Source organism: Perca flavescens, chromosome 13 (genome assembly GCF_004354835.1).
Source record: "Perca flavescens isolate YP-PL-M2 chromosome 13, PFLA_1.0, whole genome shotgun sequence".
In the NCBI taxonomy this organism is placed as follows: Eukaryota; Metazoa; Chordata; class Actinopteri; order Perciformes; family Percidae; genus Perca; species Perca flavescens.
In genome coordinates this window covers 16,843,386-16,864,769 of record NC_041343.1, presented here as the reverse complement: position 1 = coordinate 16,864,769, position 21,384 = coordinate 16,843,386, and the positions used below count along the sequence as shown (strand labels likewise).

Genomic DNA, 21,384 nt, shown 5'->3' with positions numbered 1-21,384 from the left:
TCACAACTAACAAGGAGACTAAACATTAAAACAGGAATCAGTTGAATTGTTGTTATACTGTGCATAGTTAGATTTCTTTGAAACATACAATTTTGGGGATTTTGCATGTGCTTTGACCATTTGTGAAACTGCAAATGTTTGTAGTTGAGGAATTATCAAAACAGTAGATATTGATGAATTTCAGTGTTATTACTTTGTGTAACAATTAAATAAGGTATATTAACGTGCTGTGTAAACAAATTATTAAAACCCCTGTCAGAAATGCATTGTTGACAAAATTTACTTTCTGAAGAAGTAATGTGATCTGTGTCACAGATTTATTAGTACACTCCTACTACAGCCCATGACCACAATTTGTGAACACCACTTGTTTTTGCCACAGTCATCCCAATATCCCAAAGTTATCATGTTATAACTGCACTTTTTAATAAGGCAATAATGGCTAAAGTCATGACAATAAAAGGTGAAGGCAGTGATATTGCCAACCCTGAGGATATAGTTTCAGTTGCACTGATCAAGTAAACACGATATAAGGAAAACAATGTCAGACACAAACAGGGCAACATAATATAAGCCTTTTCTCCAATTTACAAATAATTTACTACAAGAAATATAAACAAAATCTTATATACACAATCTTGATCGTACATGTTTTATAGAAAGCCACTGTGTTGTGAAGGACTCCCGAAACTACAATGAATGCACTTACAGTAAAGGGTAAAATTCATGGGAACATGATATACGTGTTCATGAATAGGTCTGAATTTAAATGATGAATTAAACTTTTGTTAAAGGGGAACTACACCAATTTTACACACCAAAATCTGTTTGCAGTTCTTGGGGAGTACTACTGCATGAAAACTTGTGTAAAAACACCTTTTCTTGTGTCTGATTAATTGCTTCGAGCCATGTTACTTGAGGTAACGTCAGTTGGGTCTGAACACCACAAGTTTGAAAATGTAAAATACGGTGGGTGTGGATTTAGAAAGAAGTGAGATTGTCAGACCTCTGTAGCTCCTTCTTCATCTCGGTTTTATGCTAGCTGCTACTAGCATAACAAACCCAAATCTCCATCTGAACTGTTGGAGGTTGAGTTGCATTGTGGGCAATGTAGGCTCCAGGTTTCGACAAGGAAGAAGAATGCTATGAGTGCATTGCTTAATCAGTGGAGTACTCTTATGTTTATGAAAAAAGAAAATATCTAAGCATTAGATATTTTAATGACAACAACAAAAATGTATGTAAGTAAATGTACAAGCGAGACAAAATCCTACCTGATCAAATTCTTCATTGGCTTTTACTTAACTGTAAATATTAAGTTGAATCATAATCTGAAAAGCACACTGGAAATGACCGTGTTTTCGGAAACGGGTAATCAAATAAGAAAAATGAATAAACACGAGAAAAGGCGTCAAATAAATTGAGAAAAAAACATGTTCTTCCAAATTGAAGATTTTAAGAAGGAAAAATGTCAGCCTGTATTCTTTTTTGAAATGAGAAGCTAAATGTTACAAGCTACAGATGCAAAAAAGACACAGCAGCCAGCACTGTGAAAATCAACTATCATCTAATGTTACATGGGATTAACTGACATTCAGCAAATCACAATGTCTTCATCTGATGATCAACATGCATGCGGGTTCACAAACCAGATTCCATATATTTGCCAAGGGTATTAAATATCCCAAATAAGATTTTGCATTTTATCAACTGTCGTTAGTATTGTGAAGAGGATGTAAAATCAGGTATCTGAGGAGGGGCTACATGTAGATACCAACCATGTTTCTTGCCACCATTTCTTCCCGTCATCAACCATGGCCAAAATAACCACTATTGCTGCTTTGTACCTGTTGTGGAAGACCCAGATTTGCCAGAAAACCAAACGCTGTCGTGTCTGGATTAATAACATAATTCAAAACACAGCTCAGTCGATTTCACTGCTCATAGATGGCAACAATATTCTTTTCTTCCATTTCAGATTTAACAAAGTCAGGACTTCAGGAGTATCTAGACGCTGATTGGCTCCCCTTACACAGCATCACGTAAATTCTTTGTGCAAGTTGAAAGATTTAAACTGGCGTGAATGGCGCAAATTTTGCGTCACATCATTTGCTTTGCCTACCACCAATTAGCGTCTATTCTTGTCTTTGGGCATGTGTCTTTCACATTTGGTGTCAACAAAGCATTAGACCAATCACTTCCTCTGTATTTCTGTATCCCAGCGTAAGGAACTGTCCAACAGCACATGTTGTTTGGTGTCTTGTTACAGACATTTCTGTATCACAATTTTCAGCCAGATCCAAGGCTTTTGATTGCTGGTATCAATGCAATCCTTCAGACCTAAAATTGGACTCATGGTAACCGTAAGCTACAGCTTCCTGCTGTCCCACTTATACTGTGCAGCCATTGGCCCAACCACCCTTTTCTACTAGTGAACGGGGTAATTATATCATTGACAAATGTGTTGCAGTGTATTGTGCAAGCTCTGACAGTGTCTCCCTGTCTCTCAGGGGAGGACTGTTAGAGCAGCATTTCAACATCAGTTACATAAGAGTTGTCAGGTTTAAAAGAATATAGCTATTGGAACCAATCTGTATTTTATCTAATTTTCAGAAGTATGTAGATATATATACATAAGGTACTGTAATACAATAATACAAAAGATGTACTATTGTAAAATGTTCCCGTACCCAGACAAAAGCTGTTACACATTTGCACACAGTCCGACTGCCAGCAATGTAACCCAGACCTCAACTCAACCTCCTGAAACACTGAAATGTCTCAAACACGAGCCCCGCCCACCAAGACAGCCAAGCAGTTGAAGCTCAAGGCCAAGCAAAAAAAATACTAAATTAACAGAACAGTCAATTATGGCTCAAGAAGTTCTACTTTTGCATGAGTATTGTCACGAGTTTTCTACCCAGCAGTCAACAGGGAAAAACACAGTTTTGTGAATTTTAGGTCAGTTATGTATGATTACTTTCCCCCAAAAGGGAAAACTGCCAGTGAATGACAGGGAGTCGTCAAGTCAAAAAATATTCTTACACAGACAGACTGGCGTCAGGGGAGGTCGAGATGTACACAACATGTTTTAATGCGTCCTACAAATCTTCATCGTCCTCTTCCCTGGCATTGATGCCATTGCGCAGGAAGGCCTCTTTTTCTATTGACATGGCTCCTGAATCATGGTCGCACTTGAAGCCGTTCATCTCTGTGTCTGGCGAGCGATGACGAGCGCCCTCAATGCTGTGATGAATCCCATAGCCGAAGTAGATCACAAAACCTTAAAAAGCAGTGCAAGACATGTTAAAATCCACCTCTTTTGCTTGATTTTCGTCTATTTCTCGTTCCCAAAGGGAAAAGCTTATAACAGAAGAACTGCAAGGTGAAATGCATGTATGAGGCTTCATTTGAAACCTAACTTATTCTAGTTTATGGGAATGTGCTTGATTAGCATGTGATTAAAATAAAAACATACACTACAGCAGTTCAAACATGGTTCAAAATAGTTATTTTGGTCCCGTCTAAAAAGAGAAAGGTAATTTTTGAAAAGAAATAACTAAAACATACTTTGTGCCACACTATGCAGAACACAACACATACCTTCTACACCTTGTCAACGAGACCTTTATAAAGTTTCAGAACTCTACTCCTAACCTAATGGAAGCTAGGGAGTTTTCAGGTGTCACTGGTGTGCCAAAACCTCTCCAAGTGACCAAATATTGCTAAATGGTTTTACTCACTTCTATGCTATTAGAAAAACATCCTAAAGACTTAAAATGATTTACAAAACATTTTTACATTCATTCAAACACTGTTGAACATATTTTTTCTCATAAATCAAATGTATGTGCCTGCTGGCTCTGGAAGGCGGGGCTTAGGTCTGTTGTGCATTCATTTGGACTGGCTCCCATTGGATGTTCCTATCATGCTATATACCGTTGGAAAGGGAATGTGATTGGCTACAACTGCCATGATTGACGTGTTAATAGCCAATGACAGCTTTTTCTAAGATGGCTGCTCAGAGATATGCCACAGCCTATTGTCGCTCCACAGCGGGAGCGCTTGCTGGACGTTGGGGGCTGTCCCGGGGTGAAAACTTAACAGAGAAAGGTGGGGATAGTTTCATTGTGTAGGCTGAAAACATTCAGCAACACGGTGCAGGTCATAGAGAAATATATTATTTCAGACGGAACGAGATCGGCTAATGAAGTTAGCAGACAGTTAGCAGACAATTAGCATGGACTTGTTACATAATTTTACCAATCAAACGATGTACAGCATGTCCATATTGACAAAAGTTTTGAACTTTTGTGTTTAAATACTTATTATGTAAAATGTCAGAACATGTCTGTTGTAGACAGTTAAAGAAATGGACTAGTAGAGCCCGTTGGGATTAGTAATTAGTAATTAAACTTGAACAGCTAATGTAAGTCAAAACTGCCTGCAGGCTGTAAGTCACATGATTATGACACAATCGTTAGCCTATTTTTATTAAAAAACGTCTGCTACGGAGCCATAACGTGAGATATAAGGTAATGGAAACTTTTATACATTTTCATGTTTCTTTAGAAATACACAATTGACAAATAAAGTCTTTAAATGCTTCAGATGTAAAGTTATTATTATTATTATTATTATTATTATTATTATTATTATTATTATTATTATTATAGTCAAAATGAATGGCAGTCAATGGGATGCTAATGGCGGGTGAGAGCTAGGTAGCATTAAAATGGCGCCATAGGAGCTACGCGTTGCGGAGACAGGCTTACCCCCTTAGTTTCAACAGGTTAAAACAGTTCCTGCTTGCAACTGTGTTTTGCATAATGATGACATAATAAGGCTGACTGAATGGTCACCTTGTTGGACTGCCTATTTTAAGTTACTAAAGCAAACAAAGTTCCAGTTGTGTGTAATTAGTCTGAGAGCTAATAGTCAAAAGACTGTCTCCTTTTAAGGGATCAATACAAATTCTAGAACTAGTAAGTCAGTTTAAACCCTGGAGAGACTACCTACCTATAGCCATCCAGACAGCAAACCGTATCCAAGTACCTCTGTCCAGCTGCATCATCAGGAAAACATTTACAAACATGCTGATCACTGGAATAAAGGGTAGCAGTGGAACCTTAGGAGGCAAATATAGAAAGGAGACACGGCGACTTGTGTTAAGCAAACATAAAGTGTGTTGAAATAGATAAAAAATCTAATCTAGACTATCCTACACAGACTAAATTTCTGGAATCAAACCTTGAAGGAAAGTTTTGTCTTGCTCTCAGGCTGTCTCCAGATGATAAAGGTGAGAAGAAGACACACCATGAAGATGACACTGAGGGCTACGATGTTCCACACAGCAGTGCCTCCCTGCACTGCCATTATACTGAACACCAGGATCAATGTTCCTGCAGATGTACATATGTTTGTATATCATTTCATGTATAACTCTGCATAAGTGCCATTTAATTTAACACGCAGGACTCAGTTAATATATTTCAAATTAATCCATTGAATGTATGATCACCTACCCATGAGAGAGGCACAAGTGTTGACAGCGAAGCCTGAAAGTGTGGATGGCTCAGGGTTATTTGGGAACAGGAGGTTCTTAAAGCTGAACCTCTCTTCCACACCAGGCAGGATACCCATACTGGGGACACTGATGCCGTCGCCCAGGTCCACATCATCGTGGGTATTTCCCATCTGATACACATGATTGGGCTGCTCCGGCTGGTACCTAACACAATAAAAAAAAATATAATAATACATAAAACATAATTTGTCTGGTGGTAAATTAATGGAGTAGGAAACTGCTTTCAACAAGGCTGACTTTCATTGTTTGCTAAAAAGAGATATAAACATATGTGGCAGCAGGAAGATAGTGATGGAACTGTTAAAGCAATAGTGCGTATAGTTTCTGTTGCCCCCATGAGGAATTCTAAGTAATGACAACAACACTGACGGCGCGTCCACATGATACAGCCTTCCGTGATCGCCCACACGCCCCCACCCCTCCTCCACGCAGTTGCTAGTAGCCAAAGACTCTTCAGAAAAGTAATTATCTTCAGTCGAGCTTCTGCGTGGGAAAGTCACCGGACAACACAATCTTCTGAACATGGCCATACTGAGAAATACAGAGAGAGTTGTGTGGAGCTGATAGTCTTAATTAACTTTGTAGCAACTCATTTGGCAATGGCTTGAATGTAATGGACGTTCATTAATATAAAAAAGTTACGCACTAAAGCTTTAAGTGTTTCAGCTTTAAGCTGGACCAACTCTAAAATAGTGTCCCTGGTGAAAGTCTATAGTTATGTTCCCCCACTGACCTGAGAACCAAAACACAGGCAGCCACTAATGTGTAGGCTAACAGCGTCCCTATTGACATCAGGTCAACCAGGTCCTTCAGGTCGAACAGAAATGCCATGATAGCTAGAAAGAGACAAAAAAAAGAAAGGGTAGGAAAGATTATAATATTTGATCCTGGGAAGCTTTGTTTCTGTACAAAATAATTAGAAAGGACTGTAATGACTTTTAGAAACGGTCCACCTTCCATAAACATGGAGTTTAAATGTCTTGGTCTTGTGTGAACTTTTACTTTTTAGCTACGCTAGCTAGCTAACATGCTAACATCATATTGGCTAAACATCAGCATGTTAGCATTGTCATTGTGAGCATGTTGTTAACATTAGCATTAAGCTTAAAGCACTGCTGTGTGCTACTACAGCACAAACATTTTCAATTAGAAATGAAATGACAACAAATGGTTTAACTGTTTGGTAACACTTTACTTGAAGGTATCTACATAAGAGTGACATGACACTGTCATGACACAGTCATGACACATGAACATAAAGATAACTTGTCATGACAAAAACCGAATGACACTAAAAGAAGCGTCATGTCATAAACGTTTATGACTTGTTTATAATGTTTATGACACGTTCATGAGTGCACTCTCATGTAGATAGATACCTTGAAGTAAAGTCTAACCAAATGTTTAAATGGTTACAAGTAATGGTTATGCCACACTTTCTCTGTTGCTATGTGTATGGCAAAGAGGTAAAAGTCGATTGTGCAGGTTGTACTCTTTTTTTTCTCTCTTAATTTTTTTAAAAATAAACTTTCACATCATCTCATACCTTTCTTCTCCTCTGTATGCAACAGCCCTCTTAATTCCCCTCTCTTCTTCTTTCTCCTTAAATACAGGCCTCTGTTTTCCTTATCTGTCCCTATTTCACATTCCCTATCCATCTTACCAGACATAACCCCGGCAGCGACAGTAGACGTTATGGGGGATTTCCTCTCGCTGACGTGGGCCAGGAAGGAGAAGAGCAGGCCATCCCGAGCCATGGCAAAGATGATTCGGGGTAGGGGGAACATGGAACCCAACAGACTTGGGAAGTGTGGGAAGAAAAACGTCAGATTGGGACGACAGTTGAAGGTGTAGGGTAGAGGAACAAGGGGAAAGGAAGGATTAAAGGAGGTCAATAAGGGAAAAAGGGGAAGAATTTGCAAAAGATGACGAATACGGTTAGCAAGATGGAAGTTGCGGATTAGGGTGGGAAAACGGGCAACAGGATATGAGACTAGCTGCACTGTATAGCAGCAGGGGCATGATGTTGGGCCAAGGATATTCTGATGCCAGCATGCAATTTTTCTCCTCCTTAAACAGCAAATATGGTGCTCCACATGCTCTCCGTTCACTGTAGAAACCTTTGGTTACTTTAGCAAGCAGTTTAGTTTTGTTGTTTAAATTCCTTTTTACACCAACAAAAAAACAAAGTCCAGCCACTGACCCATGTTAGAAAAATGACAAAGAATAACCTGGTGAAAATAGATGCTGTTTTAAAACATGCATGTTAGTGTCTCACCTGCCCCAATGCCAGAGGTGAGGGTTGCAGTTAGCAGGGTTTTGGTGCGGGGGCTGATCCTTGCAATGAACTTGAAAAGCAGCCCATTGTTAGCCCTAGCCCAGATCATACGAGGGAATAGGGAACAAAGCACCCAGCAGGGGGGGGGACCAGGATATATATAGTATCCACCAGTGTTGCAGTCAAGATCACCTAAAGCGAGACCAAGTCATCACCAAGACCAGAGTGTATAGAGACCAAGTCAAGACCAAGACTTTGAGGGGTTGAAACCAAGTCAAGACATAGACCAGACCAGTGCCAGAGCTTCTCCTGTCTCTTGCATTCCCTTTCTTGGGCGTGCGTGTTAAGGGGGTTAAGGGTAACAAATTTCAAATTAGAAATGAGTCAAGTTATTGGTTGCATTTGAAGCAGGAAGTTTTACATCCAATCACAGTAATGATGTTAAGACATACAATTAGACAACGCAGAGGCAATTTTGTGATAGCCTATCTATGCAGTTGTGGTCTTGACCGGTCTTGAAATAAAATCTAGAGTCCTCTTTATCCGAGACTAGACCTTCAAAAAGTGGTTTTGAGACCAGTCTTAAGACAAAGACCTCACAGATACAAGGAAAATCATACAGTACATTTACATATAATAGTGGCATGCAGGAACATGTTTAATATAAAACCACACATCTGTTCACACCCATTAACCATTAAAATCCAGGTTAAATATACTACGCAAACCTTTTTAAATCAAAAATAAAATAGATAATTATTTATCAATACAACAGTCATACAAAATAAAAGTTTGTATGTACCATAACTCCACCATAACCATTAACATCTGATTATTATTAAAAAGAAACTTGTGTTGGCCTTTGGTGAGTTACATAATCACACACTGATAGTACAATATATTCTTAGCGGTGTTCTTATTTTAAGTCAAGGGATCAAATCCCTTCTGAAGTTAAATATACATTAACATAGCCTCACACACATGCACATGAATGAAGAGCACACAAGCATGCATTTAAAGCTAATGGCAGATCTATGCAGGTGTGTGTAACTGCTTACCTAGTAGAGAGGGCACAAAGAGAGCCTACAGCTACAGCATATTTGGCTCCTCCCCAGCCCACATAATTAAAAGCTACAGGCAGGGGGCTGTTGTTATCCAGCAGGTAGTATGGCATCATGAGGGTGAGGGCAGCAGAAACACCAAAGTACGCTACGAAGCAGATAAGCAGTGAGGATACGATGCCGATAGGGATGGCTCTCTGGGGGTTCTTCACCTCTTCACCTAGGGCGTACACAAGGAGCACACAGTTAAACGGCGCAAAAAGTACAAGTTTGCCTATTTGATACTTCACCAGGTGCTGACATTTGCATTCAGTTTTTAAAAGGAAAAGAATCCTGCCTTTTGTAGTTTCAAGACACACATCTCCCTTCCCAGTATTAATATTATCAACTGCTCAATAGCATGGGACAGTGCCACATACATGTAATTCAAATGGAAGAAAAGACAGAAAATGACAAAGCACATTTTATTTTTGTCAGACACAAAGGATAAAGAAACTATTTCCTGCATTTCACTTAGGAGACTATCACTTTTACTGTCTGAAATAGTCATTTGTGCAACTTATTGCATCAGCCCAACATTCCCACATTTACCACACACTGTAATGCAAGGTCTGAGCAGATTGTACACACCATTTACTCTTTTATGGTTGTATTGGAAGAATTCCAGTAAATGTGGAAAACAGGGCAAACAGATGTAGTAAAAAAAACATTTTGCACAGTACTTTGCAACAAACTGAACAAGGATTTTCCCTGTACACCAACAAGACTGAAACACCCAACCATTTAGCTGCAGGTGATTATGCAACAGAGCTCCTCAGGCAAACACTCACGACTTGTTCTGCAGTGGAATCACATCGCGATGATGGAGTGTGTATAAAACTGTCTGGATCCTCTCATACACTATTCATGACAGGTGACAGCGATTGATAGGTTCAGATTATTGGAAGGTCGGGGGCCTACATATGTGTGTGCGTGTGGAGAGGAAGGGGATAATGGCTTCATGCCAACTTAACATTTGGTAGCCAGAATACACACACACACACACACACACACACACACACACACACACACACACACACACACACACACACACACACACACACACACACACACATGATATAATGGTTTAGTGCTCTCTGAGAGTGTGTGTGAGAGACATGCCCCCACAAGGCATACTCAAGCAATCACTCAGGGTCAACCTCTAACTAGCCAATTAGAATTCAGGAACAAGAGGGGTGGGAAAAGCCGGGGGGGCCAGGGAGCAGGCAAACTGGAAGAAACTCCCTTTTTTCTTCTTTTTTTACGATCCGGAGGCCTTGAACCGATTAAACAGAACTACATACATAATGACACACACCCACAGGTGTAGATCTCAACATGGGGAACATATTCTCCTCAAACCTCATACCATGATGTTGGCCCCTAACCTGTGTCACAGTGCTTTATGTTCCACCAAGAGCAAAATTGGGCCAAACACACTAAACTGCATATTTTTCACTCTGCCCTGTCCCTCTTATGTAACACTTCTTGATGTTAAGACAAGCTTAGGGTGGAAATGGTCCCAACTCTAGATTGAGTTACAACACCCCCACCCCCCTCAAATACTGACACATACCCAGGAAGCAGTAGAAGGGATACGATAAGTGGAAAAAGAGGAGAACAGGGCCAACTGAGTGAGTGTTTTCTGCTTTCTTCCAGCACTGACCTGTGGTGGCAATGCAGTCAAATCCGACAAAAGCATAGAAGCAGGTAGCAGCTCCTGATAGGACGCCTGAGAAACCAAACGGCATGAAGCCGCCTTCTCCTAAACTTTCTTTGGTTGGCAGGATGTCTGTCAGACTGAACAAGGAAGGAAAGAATGATTAAAATCAGCAAAGAATAACCTGTATGTGACAAAAGACATTTAAAGGGTCAGTTCACACAAATTACCAACAAACTAAGTCGTAAGGTCTGTGGATTACCCAGAGTAACTGAGAACCATTAAGTATCAAACATAACATAGGATGTTTCACAGAAACGTATTTCAAGTTTAAAAGATAATAAATTGCAATATATCCAGAATATCGAAATATGTTGAAAAACGCAATAATCTCTTGCTGTTTACAAGTGCATGCACTGTGACAAACTCGACAATTCTACTGCAGTAGAACTCAAATTCTATCATTCCATAGTAAAAATCCAAGCTCCTACTAACCAGACAAAATGAATGGAATTTGTTCTGGGACAGATACAAGACACGTGTAAAACAATACCTAAAGGGATTTCTGTGCCAAACTCTGTCACTTCTTTGCTTACTTTCTGTTGAAACCATGGAAACCAATAACAAGTTTAATCAGGTTCAATGTAATGTAATCATTTCTGAATCAAGGCATAGAGAATGTGTCACGGTGCCTTGACATGCAGCTGGAGTCTTTCTCTCTTAATTTTATTATCCCTACTGTACATTTAGCAAGTAGCGTAAAAATATCGTATTGTGGGGCCTCTGGTGATTCCCACACCTAGTTCTTACTTGAGGCTGGAGTTACTGGTATTATTGGCATGTAGGATCTCTTCAGGGTCAAGCTGCCAGTTCTTCAAAGTACCTTTGACCAGACCAGACACCACCATGAACAACAAGACTAGGACGTTGATACACGTAAAAACCTTGTTCACCATTGCTGACTCTTTGACCCCAAATGCCAGCAGACCTAAGAAATAGAGAAGACATGGAAAGGAAAAAGGAAATTACAACTTGTTTTGGGGAAGAAGACTGATCTGGAGAGGCAATAAATTCAACTTGTTACAGAAGTTGTATACTCAAATTTGACAACCAAGATTTTGTAGTGAATATCTGCCACTGCAGCAATGTCAACAAGTGTACAAAGTTCAACAGTTGGATCACAAGAAAGAGGGACTAGAAGAAATACGTTTTCCTACCTGTGAGGGTGATTATGATGACAACAGCAAACATGTCAGGGTACTTTGCCAATACACCCGGTGCATTCATCGACATGTACTCTCTGCAGAACTGCTCTATGCGCTTCCCTACCAACTCGTCGAAGGTAGCGCTCCATGCTCGGGCCACACTGGAGGTACCTGAGATGGAGAAAGACCGGTTGAGGTAGGTTTTCTGGTGTCTGTGCTTTTGGTTGTCTTGTTGTACCCTCTCATTCTGTTTCTTTATCTGCATGTGAACACAAACAACAAAAAAAGGAAACAACATAGTAGTAAATATAGCATTCCATGATATTTACCAATGATATAGGAGAGGATGAGGTTCCATCCAGTGATGAAGGCCCAGAGTTCCCCTACAGTCACATAGGAGTAAAGATAAGCTGAGCCTGTCTTTGGAACACGGGCTCCAAACTCAGCATAGCACAGACCGGCCAACACTGAGGCCAAGGCTGCTATCAGGAAAGACAGCACAATAGCAGGACCTATGGGGTGGGACAATATATCATATGATCAGAGGCTTTAAGATTTGTCTCACAAGTTGTCTTCTTTACATTTGCAGCAATGTTAACTTACCTGAATTCTCTCGTGCAACAGCGCCGGCTAGCACGTAGACGCCAGCGCCCAGGGTGCTGCCCACGCCCAGGGCCACCAGGTCAAAAGTGTTGAGGCATCGGGACAGGCGGGAGTCCTCTGTGTTACAGTCCACTACCTTCACCCTCAGCAACTGCTTCCCGAAACTCAACAGCTTATCCAGCGCCATGGATCACAGTCTGGCCTCAGGGAGGGGAGGGGGAGTAGGTTGACCGGGGTTCAGAGGTCACAGACACCCTAGTGGGAGAGAAAAGATGAGGGACAGTGATTTAAAGTTCCCCACAGTTATAGTTGACTCTGTTGCTTAAAAATAAGCACAGAATTTTTTTTATGTGTTATATAACACAGCCCAAATCTGCAATGTTTAACTACTAGCCAAAAAAATAGAAGCCTATAGGGATAATCCATCTTATTGCTGGATACGTTGCTGACATGGTTTACATAACTCAACTCACAAGAGAGGAGGCAAAGCCCTCGAACCAACAGTTCAACACAAAGAGAATCGTAGAAAACACTTTCTTGAAACATGCCGGGGAGGCTTATCATCACATAGCGTTACTCCTACATATAGCAGCAGAAACTAAACCCACGAAGACAAGGTTATTATTTCCCTTTGCTCTGGTAGTACAGTACAAACAAGGACAATGCGCTACAGTAGTTTCAAACTATCTCTACCCTCTGGAGGCAGCTGAAAGATTTATTTCCTAAGTGGTTGCTGAGAAGATACTCTGGGCTAGATTTATCAAGCCGTTTGTGCCTGTTTCCAGGCGCTTATTGGTCGCAAAGACGGACGTAACCGATGCAGGCTATTTACAGACAGGGCGCACTTGGGTAAAATCGCAGATTGTCTGCCACATGAGCGAGAAGAGACAAGTTGCGCTTTCAATATGCGTTTGTGGGAGGGTCGTGGGGAAAGTGGGAGTTCCACCCAAAAAGGTGGGAGGATAAGCGCAAGGTGCGCCTAATTATATATTCCGTGGTATTTACAAAGACTGTCAGTAAGAGCGCGTCTCTATTCTGCGGGGGAAATTCTCCGCCACTTAAAAGCAGGTCTAAACCAGCCGCAATCGACTTTCCTCGTAGACCTTTATGCCGCTGGTGAAATGGCAACAGTAATTTGAGCAAGACAAAGACATAGGCGAGGCTGAAAATATTTTTAACACAAGAATCACACTTTGTCAGTGAACACAACATCATTTAGCGTTACAGATCAAGCAGCCATGCAATATTAGAGTTACTGGTAGAAATCAAAGATGACATTGAATCACCCACTCAGCGTTCACATTCCATTCCAGCAGTTGTTAAACTCCTCGCTACATTACAAATATTGGCAGCAGGATCATTTCAAACAGTCATAGCATCCGCAGTGGGAATATCGCAGTCTGCACTCAGCCATATCATAGCACAAGTACCGCTTCGCTACAGCGCAATTTACGGTATAGTGGACGGAGAAAGACGCTGATTGCCTGATGGGTGTCAGGGTTGATAAATTCTACGCAAAATGTGGAAGCATAGCGTTCGCTATTACCGAACTCGCATAAACAGACGCAGCGCAAACTGCGCTAGTGTTAGTAAATCTAGCCCTCTGTGTCTGTCCAACATACCATGCGCATTCCTCAGTGCTGAGCTCACAAACTGAGAGGTAATATGTGGTGTGTGGATGAAGAAAAAATACAGAGGGCAGATGGAGAAATGAAAAGGGAGGGGGGGGAGAGGGGGGGGGTATAAACAATGTCCTGCAGCTACAGTATGTAAGTTGTGGCGGACTGATAGAAGTCCAGAGCGACATGCAGCGGCACAACACTGTGACCCCTTCCCAGATAATGACACCTCTCCACATGAGGACATAAACCCCAAACGGTCCTGTCATGTGGACAGTGCAACGGTGATGTCACACCTCATGGAAACTTCCACATAAGGGTAAGCTAAGGTGACGACCTTGTGGGCTTCGTTTTCTTTCCAGAAAACATTCAGTATGCTCACTTACAACTTTCCTTCCTGGAATTAGACCACGCATAAAAAATAAATAAATAAAATGTCTAAGGGACATAAATTACCTGTATACAAAAAAAGCTTAAATTTGCATTAGGAGAAGTTTACTGTTAGTTTTCCTAGAAAACCGTCAAACATAACCAAAACACAACTATTGCTTTCCTAGAGTATGATGTGCCTGAAATGCAACCAGCCACATTACTATAATATATAGTATAGTCTAATCTATAGAGATCTAAAGAAAAAAAAAACATTTCCAAAACACTTTCCTATATTAAGAAGCTGTCTAAACGCTGACCCAAAACACTGCCAGTGATACTGACATGATTGTTTGTTGTTGCACCAAATTGTCCAACATAATCAAGCTGAAATTAGTCAGAAGACATTAAATTCAGCCACTCCCACCTGCAGCTGCTATTTAGTGTTGCGGACGTCACTATTGTCTAAAATAGTAATAAATTATGTTGCATGTCAGTAGTAAGGCTCGCTGAATGTTGGCGTGGAAAGGTTTACACAGGTGCAGGCTCGACTATTGTACCATCGTGGTACTGCCCACCATTAGGAGCCTAGAACATGATGATGTCGCTTTTGGAGCTGATTAATCAAGCAATTAGTAGACAGAAAATGAGTAAATGTGCTTTTGTTATTAAGGAGAAATGGCAACATTTGCTGGTTCCAGCCTCTCAAGTGGGTCTTCTGATAGTAAACTATTTTGAGGTTTTGGACTGTTGGTCGGAAAAAACAACTAACATTTCACATTGGGCTTTGGGAAAGCTGTAATGGGTGTTTTTATAGACCACAAATGTATCTATAAAATAATCAAAATATTAATGGATAATCGTCAGTTGCAGCCCTAGATTAATACACATCTCATGCAAGACTAAACATAAAAGTTGTTAGTGCAGGTTCTTTTGATGTGTTTTGTTACATGCAGAATGTTGTACTGACATGAAAGACATTACAGCATTTTGGAGATAATCATACCCAAATAAAATTCCTCCCAAATGAAAATTGAAATGTTTGTGTTGCATTTACTCATGATGCAAATAGTACTATTATGAAGCCATTATTTTAGCAAAGCTATTTGCAATTTTGTGTGGAGAGTTGTGAAAATGTATCTCAAACCGTGTGTGTGTAATCAGATTTGCAAATGTATAAAAGAATCTCTAAATGCAAACTGAGAGTTGTGAATGTATAATAATAATAATAATAATAATAATAATAATAATAATAATAATACATTTATTTTCTAGACACTCAAAGACGCTTTATAGTTTTGGTTACATAGATACAACAAACAGACAAGGTACACAGACAAGGTTACATAACAGACAAAAGAAACAGGAATAGTATACAGGAATCTGCAAATGTGTATTCAGAATCTGTGTGCCTAATCAGATTTGTATATGTGTAAAAAAAATCTGCAAATCTGTATTTAGATTTACAATGTCCTGAGAAATGTATAGAGAAATCTTTAAATGCGTACACAGGTAAATGTGTAGACAAAGCTGCGTACACACCGACTGGAGGTATGTAGGCTGTATTTCTACTTAAGCACAGTGCGAGCAGAGTGCTACAGACAAATCGCCACATGCATTTGCAGAGCTGTAGCAAAAGTCGCGTGTAAAAAGACAATCGAGAGGCCTGCTGAGTTGTTACTGATGACTGTATTTCCAGCTCTTTTTTCAAATAAAAAAATCTGATTATGCACACATGGATTCTAAATACACATTTGCAGATTTGTGTACACATTTACAAATCTCAGTACGCATTAAGGGATTATTTAAAATTTGATTATATGCACACACGGAATGAGATACATTTCCACAACTTTTTTGCAAATAGGTTTTTTTCTTTTTGCGACAATATTGGTGCCATTTACTTTATAACATACTCAGTAAATGTAATTGCATGCTTAAGAAGTGCAAACATATAGCAAATTAACAGTAAATCTAGAGAAATGTCTTTCTGTTGACAAAAAAAAACTATAATGAAAACAACTGTTGCACAAATAATCCATTAAATTACTGGACCAAACCAACAGCATGCTTACAGTATATCATTAGAAAATAAGTAGCAAATAATTACACGCCTCATGTGCCACATTATTGTAAAACCCGGGAAGGTCATTAACAAAAGCTAAGAATTAAAACACTATTTAAATATCCAGGGCTAATCATAAATCTTACAGGAACAAACACACACACATACATGCACATAAACGCAGAAGAAAGTAACCTATATGAACCATATGACCCCTCACTGACCTGGGTACTGATGTATTATAAGTAGGTATACAGTTCAGTACAATCAGACCAAATAATGACACCTCAAACAGAAGGAAGTTTGACTATTCAATACACCATCATATTTGAAACATTAGGCACAACGAAATACACGTACAATGTCAATGCTGTAGATCAGTGTCAAAATGCCAATAACCAATGACCACAGGTTGGAATGAGAAAATACATGGAGTACTTACTTGAAAACCACCTACAGATGTGTTTCACCTGTTGATCTGAGTGAAAAGTTTTAGAGAACGCTGATTAATAGTGATTAAAAGACGTATTTGTTAACTATTCTTCAAGCTGCTGTGAACACTGCAGCGCGTTTGACGGCAGCCGTTCTAAAATAGAATCCGGAGGAATCACATGGCTTGGCTATTCCAAGCAGCACGCGCGTGCGCACACACGCACGCACGCACGCACGCACGCACACACACATGCACACACACAAGCACAGTCAAAATCTAGCAGAAGCTGGCTGACCGTGAACACCTTAATAAATGTATTTTTACAATAATGACTCTGGATACCTGTAAGCTCTTATATAATTAGAGTTGCAGCTGCATGGATGAAAACAGTCACAGTAACAGTCTAACTACAAAAGCAGCAGCTTTTTTATGAAATGCACCCCAGCAAGCTCCAAAAAGTGGCTGCATCTAGACAAGCCTTTGCATTGGTGTCACTCATGCATCTATGTACATAAATTCATACTGTACATGCATGCTTAGTTTGAATTCCCTGTAATTAAATAATAATATCACTGGAATAAATAGTAAAGTTTCAAAAGTGTAGGGATTAAAGTTACAATAAAAAAAGCATGGTCCCTTCTTATCTCAGTGTACACTCACATACACACATATATCCGACCCAATGTCACTTTAAAAGTGTTTTGGCAGAGAGTAGAGCAGATGAGATGTGGGTAGAGAGCAGAGCCCATCAGTGGGAGGGAGTGGATGAACCGGAAAGGGGGTGTGAGCCTTTGAACCAATGAACGTCGACCATAAATATGACACTGCTTGACATTTAGGATGGCTAGAAGTTCTTTTTAATACCACCTACAAAATAACTAGGTTACATTTTTATTAAATTGTACTGCATTATGTTGGAGGAATAAAAACATGTATGTTGGTGGATTGTTTTCCTGTTTTGGGGTCATTGAGTTCAGCTTTATGCCACATTCACTATAGGCGTCCAGCTGAGTGGAATCATATTCTGAAGGTGGGTTCAGTAAGGAGAAAGAATGGCATGCAACAGCAGAGTGTTGAGTGTAAACAAAGTGATGTGTTGCTGCTCGACCGACCATGTGCTCACTGGGTCACCTTGTGCTTGTGCTGGTGGATTTCAACAATGCCTTTGAATCAGTCGGTCAGATAGTTAAACAGTAAAAGGCAAAGACATAGGCAGCCAAGTTTTGACTATAAAAAAGCATGATTTATAGTCACACTAAGAACACTAACACTAAGAGACATATGACAAAGTGTCCTCCACCTGTCCAAACAAAAAACAACCTTACTCTCATCCTCTTCCCTGACACAGACCAGAGAATTAATCACATATTTTAGGGAACAAAAAATAGACTTTTATCTCCATTCAGTGTAACAATTATGCTAAAATACTAAGGCTCTTTACTTTATGAGTGAACACCATGAGGACTTGAAAGCATATGAAAGGAAGCAAAACAGATATCTCTGTTTAACACTGGAGTCTCTTTGCTGATTATTTGCTGATATTTTGGTCAGACTAACGGTCAGCAATCGCTAAAGATTTGAGACATCTGGGATATTCAGAAAAAAATGTGCAAATCAGAATATCTAAATTATCCACTTTTAAACCTATAATATGTTTACATATTATTCAAAAGTTGAGAAAAAAAACATTTCTTTGGTACCTGATTTCCCTGAGAATATTTACATTTTTGTTGCAATAAAACAGTCCTACTATTTTAACATGGCATATTTGTGTTCATTTGTATTCAGATACGTTGTATATTGTATTGCGTTTGTTCATAAGAACACAGTGTAAGTCAGTGGTACGTTCAACAATTAAAAAGCTGGTAGGGGGCATCACTGCCCACTGCAAACAAATTCACTTTCAGAATCTATATCGGTTTCTATTCCAGCAACTTATCACTTCTGTAATCATGAGTACACCTTGTGTGTGTGTGTGTATTACTGTTACCCAATATTGTGATAAGTACCTGATCAATGTTTTGTACACACTGTAATCCATGCAGCTACATTTGCTTACATTTTGCACACAGCTCGTAGCCTGGTTGACACCAGACCCTTGTCAGTTGTAGAGCAAATCTCAAATTTGCCGGAAGTTCGTCAGGGTTTACCCAGGCTACACAGCTCGGGCAAGTCAACATCAAAAACCAATCCATTGCAATGTGTTTCATCCCAACTGTGAGTATAAACTAGATCCACACACTATGCACAGCAAAGTTCACAAGTTATGCTGGTATTACTAATTATACAGGCAACCAAACATGTAGCGTGGAGATGCAGCGGAGAGGAAATATGAAGCCCTATCTCATGGAACCTGGAAAGCATCCACACACACACACACACACACACACACACACACACACACACACACACACACACACACACACACACACACACACACACACACACACACACACACACACACACACACACACACACACACACACACACACACACACACACACACACACACACCCTTCAGTGCATTTGTATAGGCAACAAACAGCCCTGCAGTCAGCAACTTGCACGCTAGTGACCCACTTCCAGACCAGCTAAAGTTAGACCGACTTAAACTGCTTTTGCCATGAAGATCTAAAAGGTCAACTCTTGTTACCGAGTCATTCTGAAAATATAGAAATATTAGAATATAAAAATGCTGTTGTTAATTCAGCAATTATGTCACTCTTTTTGTCACACTTCCTTCTGATTCCGCTTTTGCCGAACAGTGTTAATGTTTTGTCACTTATGCCGTATTTCCAGCTGCTTTTTCAAATGCCAAACTCTGGTGAGAATCCATTAGGCTGAGGCAGGTGGAGTCATTCCTCCTCGTCAAACTGGAACACTGTGTAAGCTTTATAACACTATGATAGTTCACACTGTTCTTGCATGATTGTATGTTTAGCACAGGAGACTTGACCTTTCCACAACAAAGTGTAGGCCTACTGACATACAGACATCAAGACTACATCAATCATTAAACAATTAAGGGGAGTTTTCACATTTCAACTTAAATGGATTTTTCTTTTTTTTCAAATGTTTAAGCCACAGCTAGCCTAATTACTTTTCCTTTACTGTGAGTGAGTACATTTTCCACCACTTCTAATTTGCGGCTTGCTCTGCATGTCAGTGCCACTTGCTGCTTTCACTCACCCCCTAAACGATACAAATTAAACCAAGGACCATTTAATAAGATTTCGTCCCAGATCCCCCTTCCGGTTATAGATGTTTTATTACAAAAAGTATATAAAAACACATGGCCAAAATATTCATACATTCTGACATTGTCTTACTTTAAGAATTATAGTGAAAATAAATTATTCCCTATTTTGCTGGAGACCTCCTTAAGGACCCCTGGTGGTCCCCTGACCCCACTTTGGTAACCAGCACTCTAGACTATATTCACCACCGTCCCCCTACAAGGTTGCAAACCTCTCATGGCTGATTTCAGACCAGTTTTGAATCCAGGATAGTTGCATTCCTATGCTCCAAATCCCACAGCCACCACCTTCCTCACATGCATCACCAGCCCTCTTTGGTCGGCTACGCTCTACTGACACAGTCCAAGCCAGTCTTAACCTTAACACACCCCAGGGGCCACCGCTCTCATATTACATAGTTAGACAATGCATTTTAAGTAGCCCTTAAATGTAGAACCACCCAAACTACTGGTTCTGCATCGTTAATAACTAAGTTGCAAGTTGCATGAAAAGGAAATTGTGCAACAAAGTTTAGTTTCTTCGGATTGTGAAGCCCCATTCACAGGCACGCTACAGGAAACAGAACCACTTGGGCTTCTATGAAGCAGTGAAAATGGGGTCCGAGCAAAACGAACATGTGGTTTACAGCATGGGTGCTTTCGTGTATTCACGCACCCATTCCATTTTACGCAAGGGAAATTAGTTTCTCTACTGCTCCGTAGCTGGTGTGCATCACCTTAAAATATACCCTGAGGCACAGATACTAAAAAGTTAGTAATTACACACTGCTTATCCATTTGCATGTGGCTATGTAGCATAATGCAACGCTGTAAGAGTATTACCTTGTAGACCCTCCGGGCGCGCATGAAGCAGTGATCCAAGATTTCGAGGTCTAGACCGCAAAACTGCGTCGACACACGGTCGTCGGCAAAGTTGTAACGTCTCTCAGGTGGTGAGGAGTTTAAAGGGTTTCGGACTGCTCTGTTTTAGCGCGTTCAGATGGAGGAGGCAAACAAGCGGCCCCGCCCGCTCATTACCATTAATGTTGTGCAATAGCCATTAAAGGCCGTTTTATAGTCGTTTGTAGTCTCAAACTGCATTACAGCGCTGTGCAGGAAGGTCTGGCAATGCGAGAGTAGTTGTTGACTGCCACAAGTGGCAACTGGTTGAATTTGTTAAGAGTTTTGATCATTAGACAGGCAATCGGCAATATTGAAGAACTTTGACAC

General features: G+C 40.2%; 1 protein-coding gene across 2 annotated transcripts; it reads right to left on the bottom strand.

Annotated features, from left to right (window-relative positions):
• Positions 1-370: 370 nt before the first annotated feature.
• Positions 371-21,291, bottom strand: slc7a1a (solute carrier family 7 member 1a). 2 transcript variants are annotated; one of them, XM_028595047.1, is made up of 13 exons: positions 20,998-21,291; positions 12,434-12,688; positions 12,160-12,342; positions 11,843-12,001; positions 11,436-11,613; positions 10,632-10,765; positions 8,924-9,146; positions 7,251-7,387; positions 6,321-6,423; positions 5,526-5,731; positions 5,251-5,402; positions 5,020-5,128; positions 371-3,283 (listed from the first exon to the last, which is right to left on the bottom strand). In XM_028595047.1, exons 2-13 carry the CDS (start codon positions 12,618-12,620, stop codon positions 3,102-3,104), a joined length of 1,953 nt encoding a protein of 650 aa, XP_028450848.1. In that variant the 5' UTR covers positions 12,621-12,688; positions 20,998-21,291; the 3' UTR covers positions 371-3,101. The 2 variants fall into 2 exon arrangements, with proteins under 2 accessions (XP_028450848.1, XP_028450847.1); XM_028595046.1 differs by lacking the exon at positions 20,998-21,291 and adding an exon at positions 16,929-17,061.
• Positions 21,292-21,384: the final 93 nt, after the last annotated feature.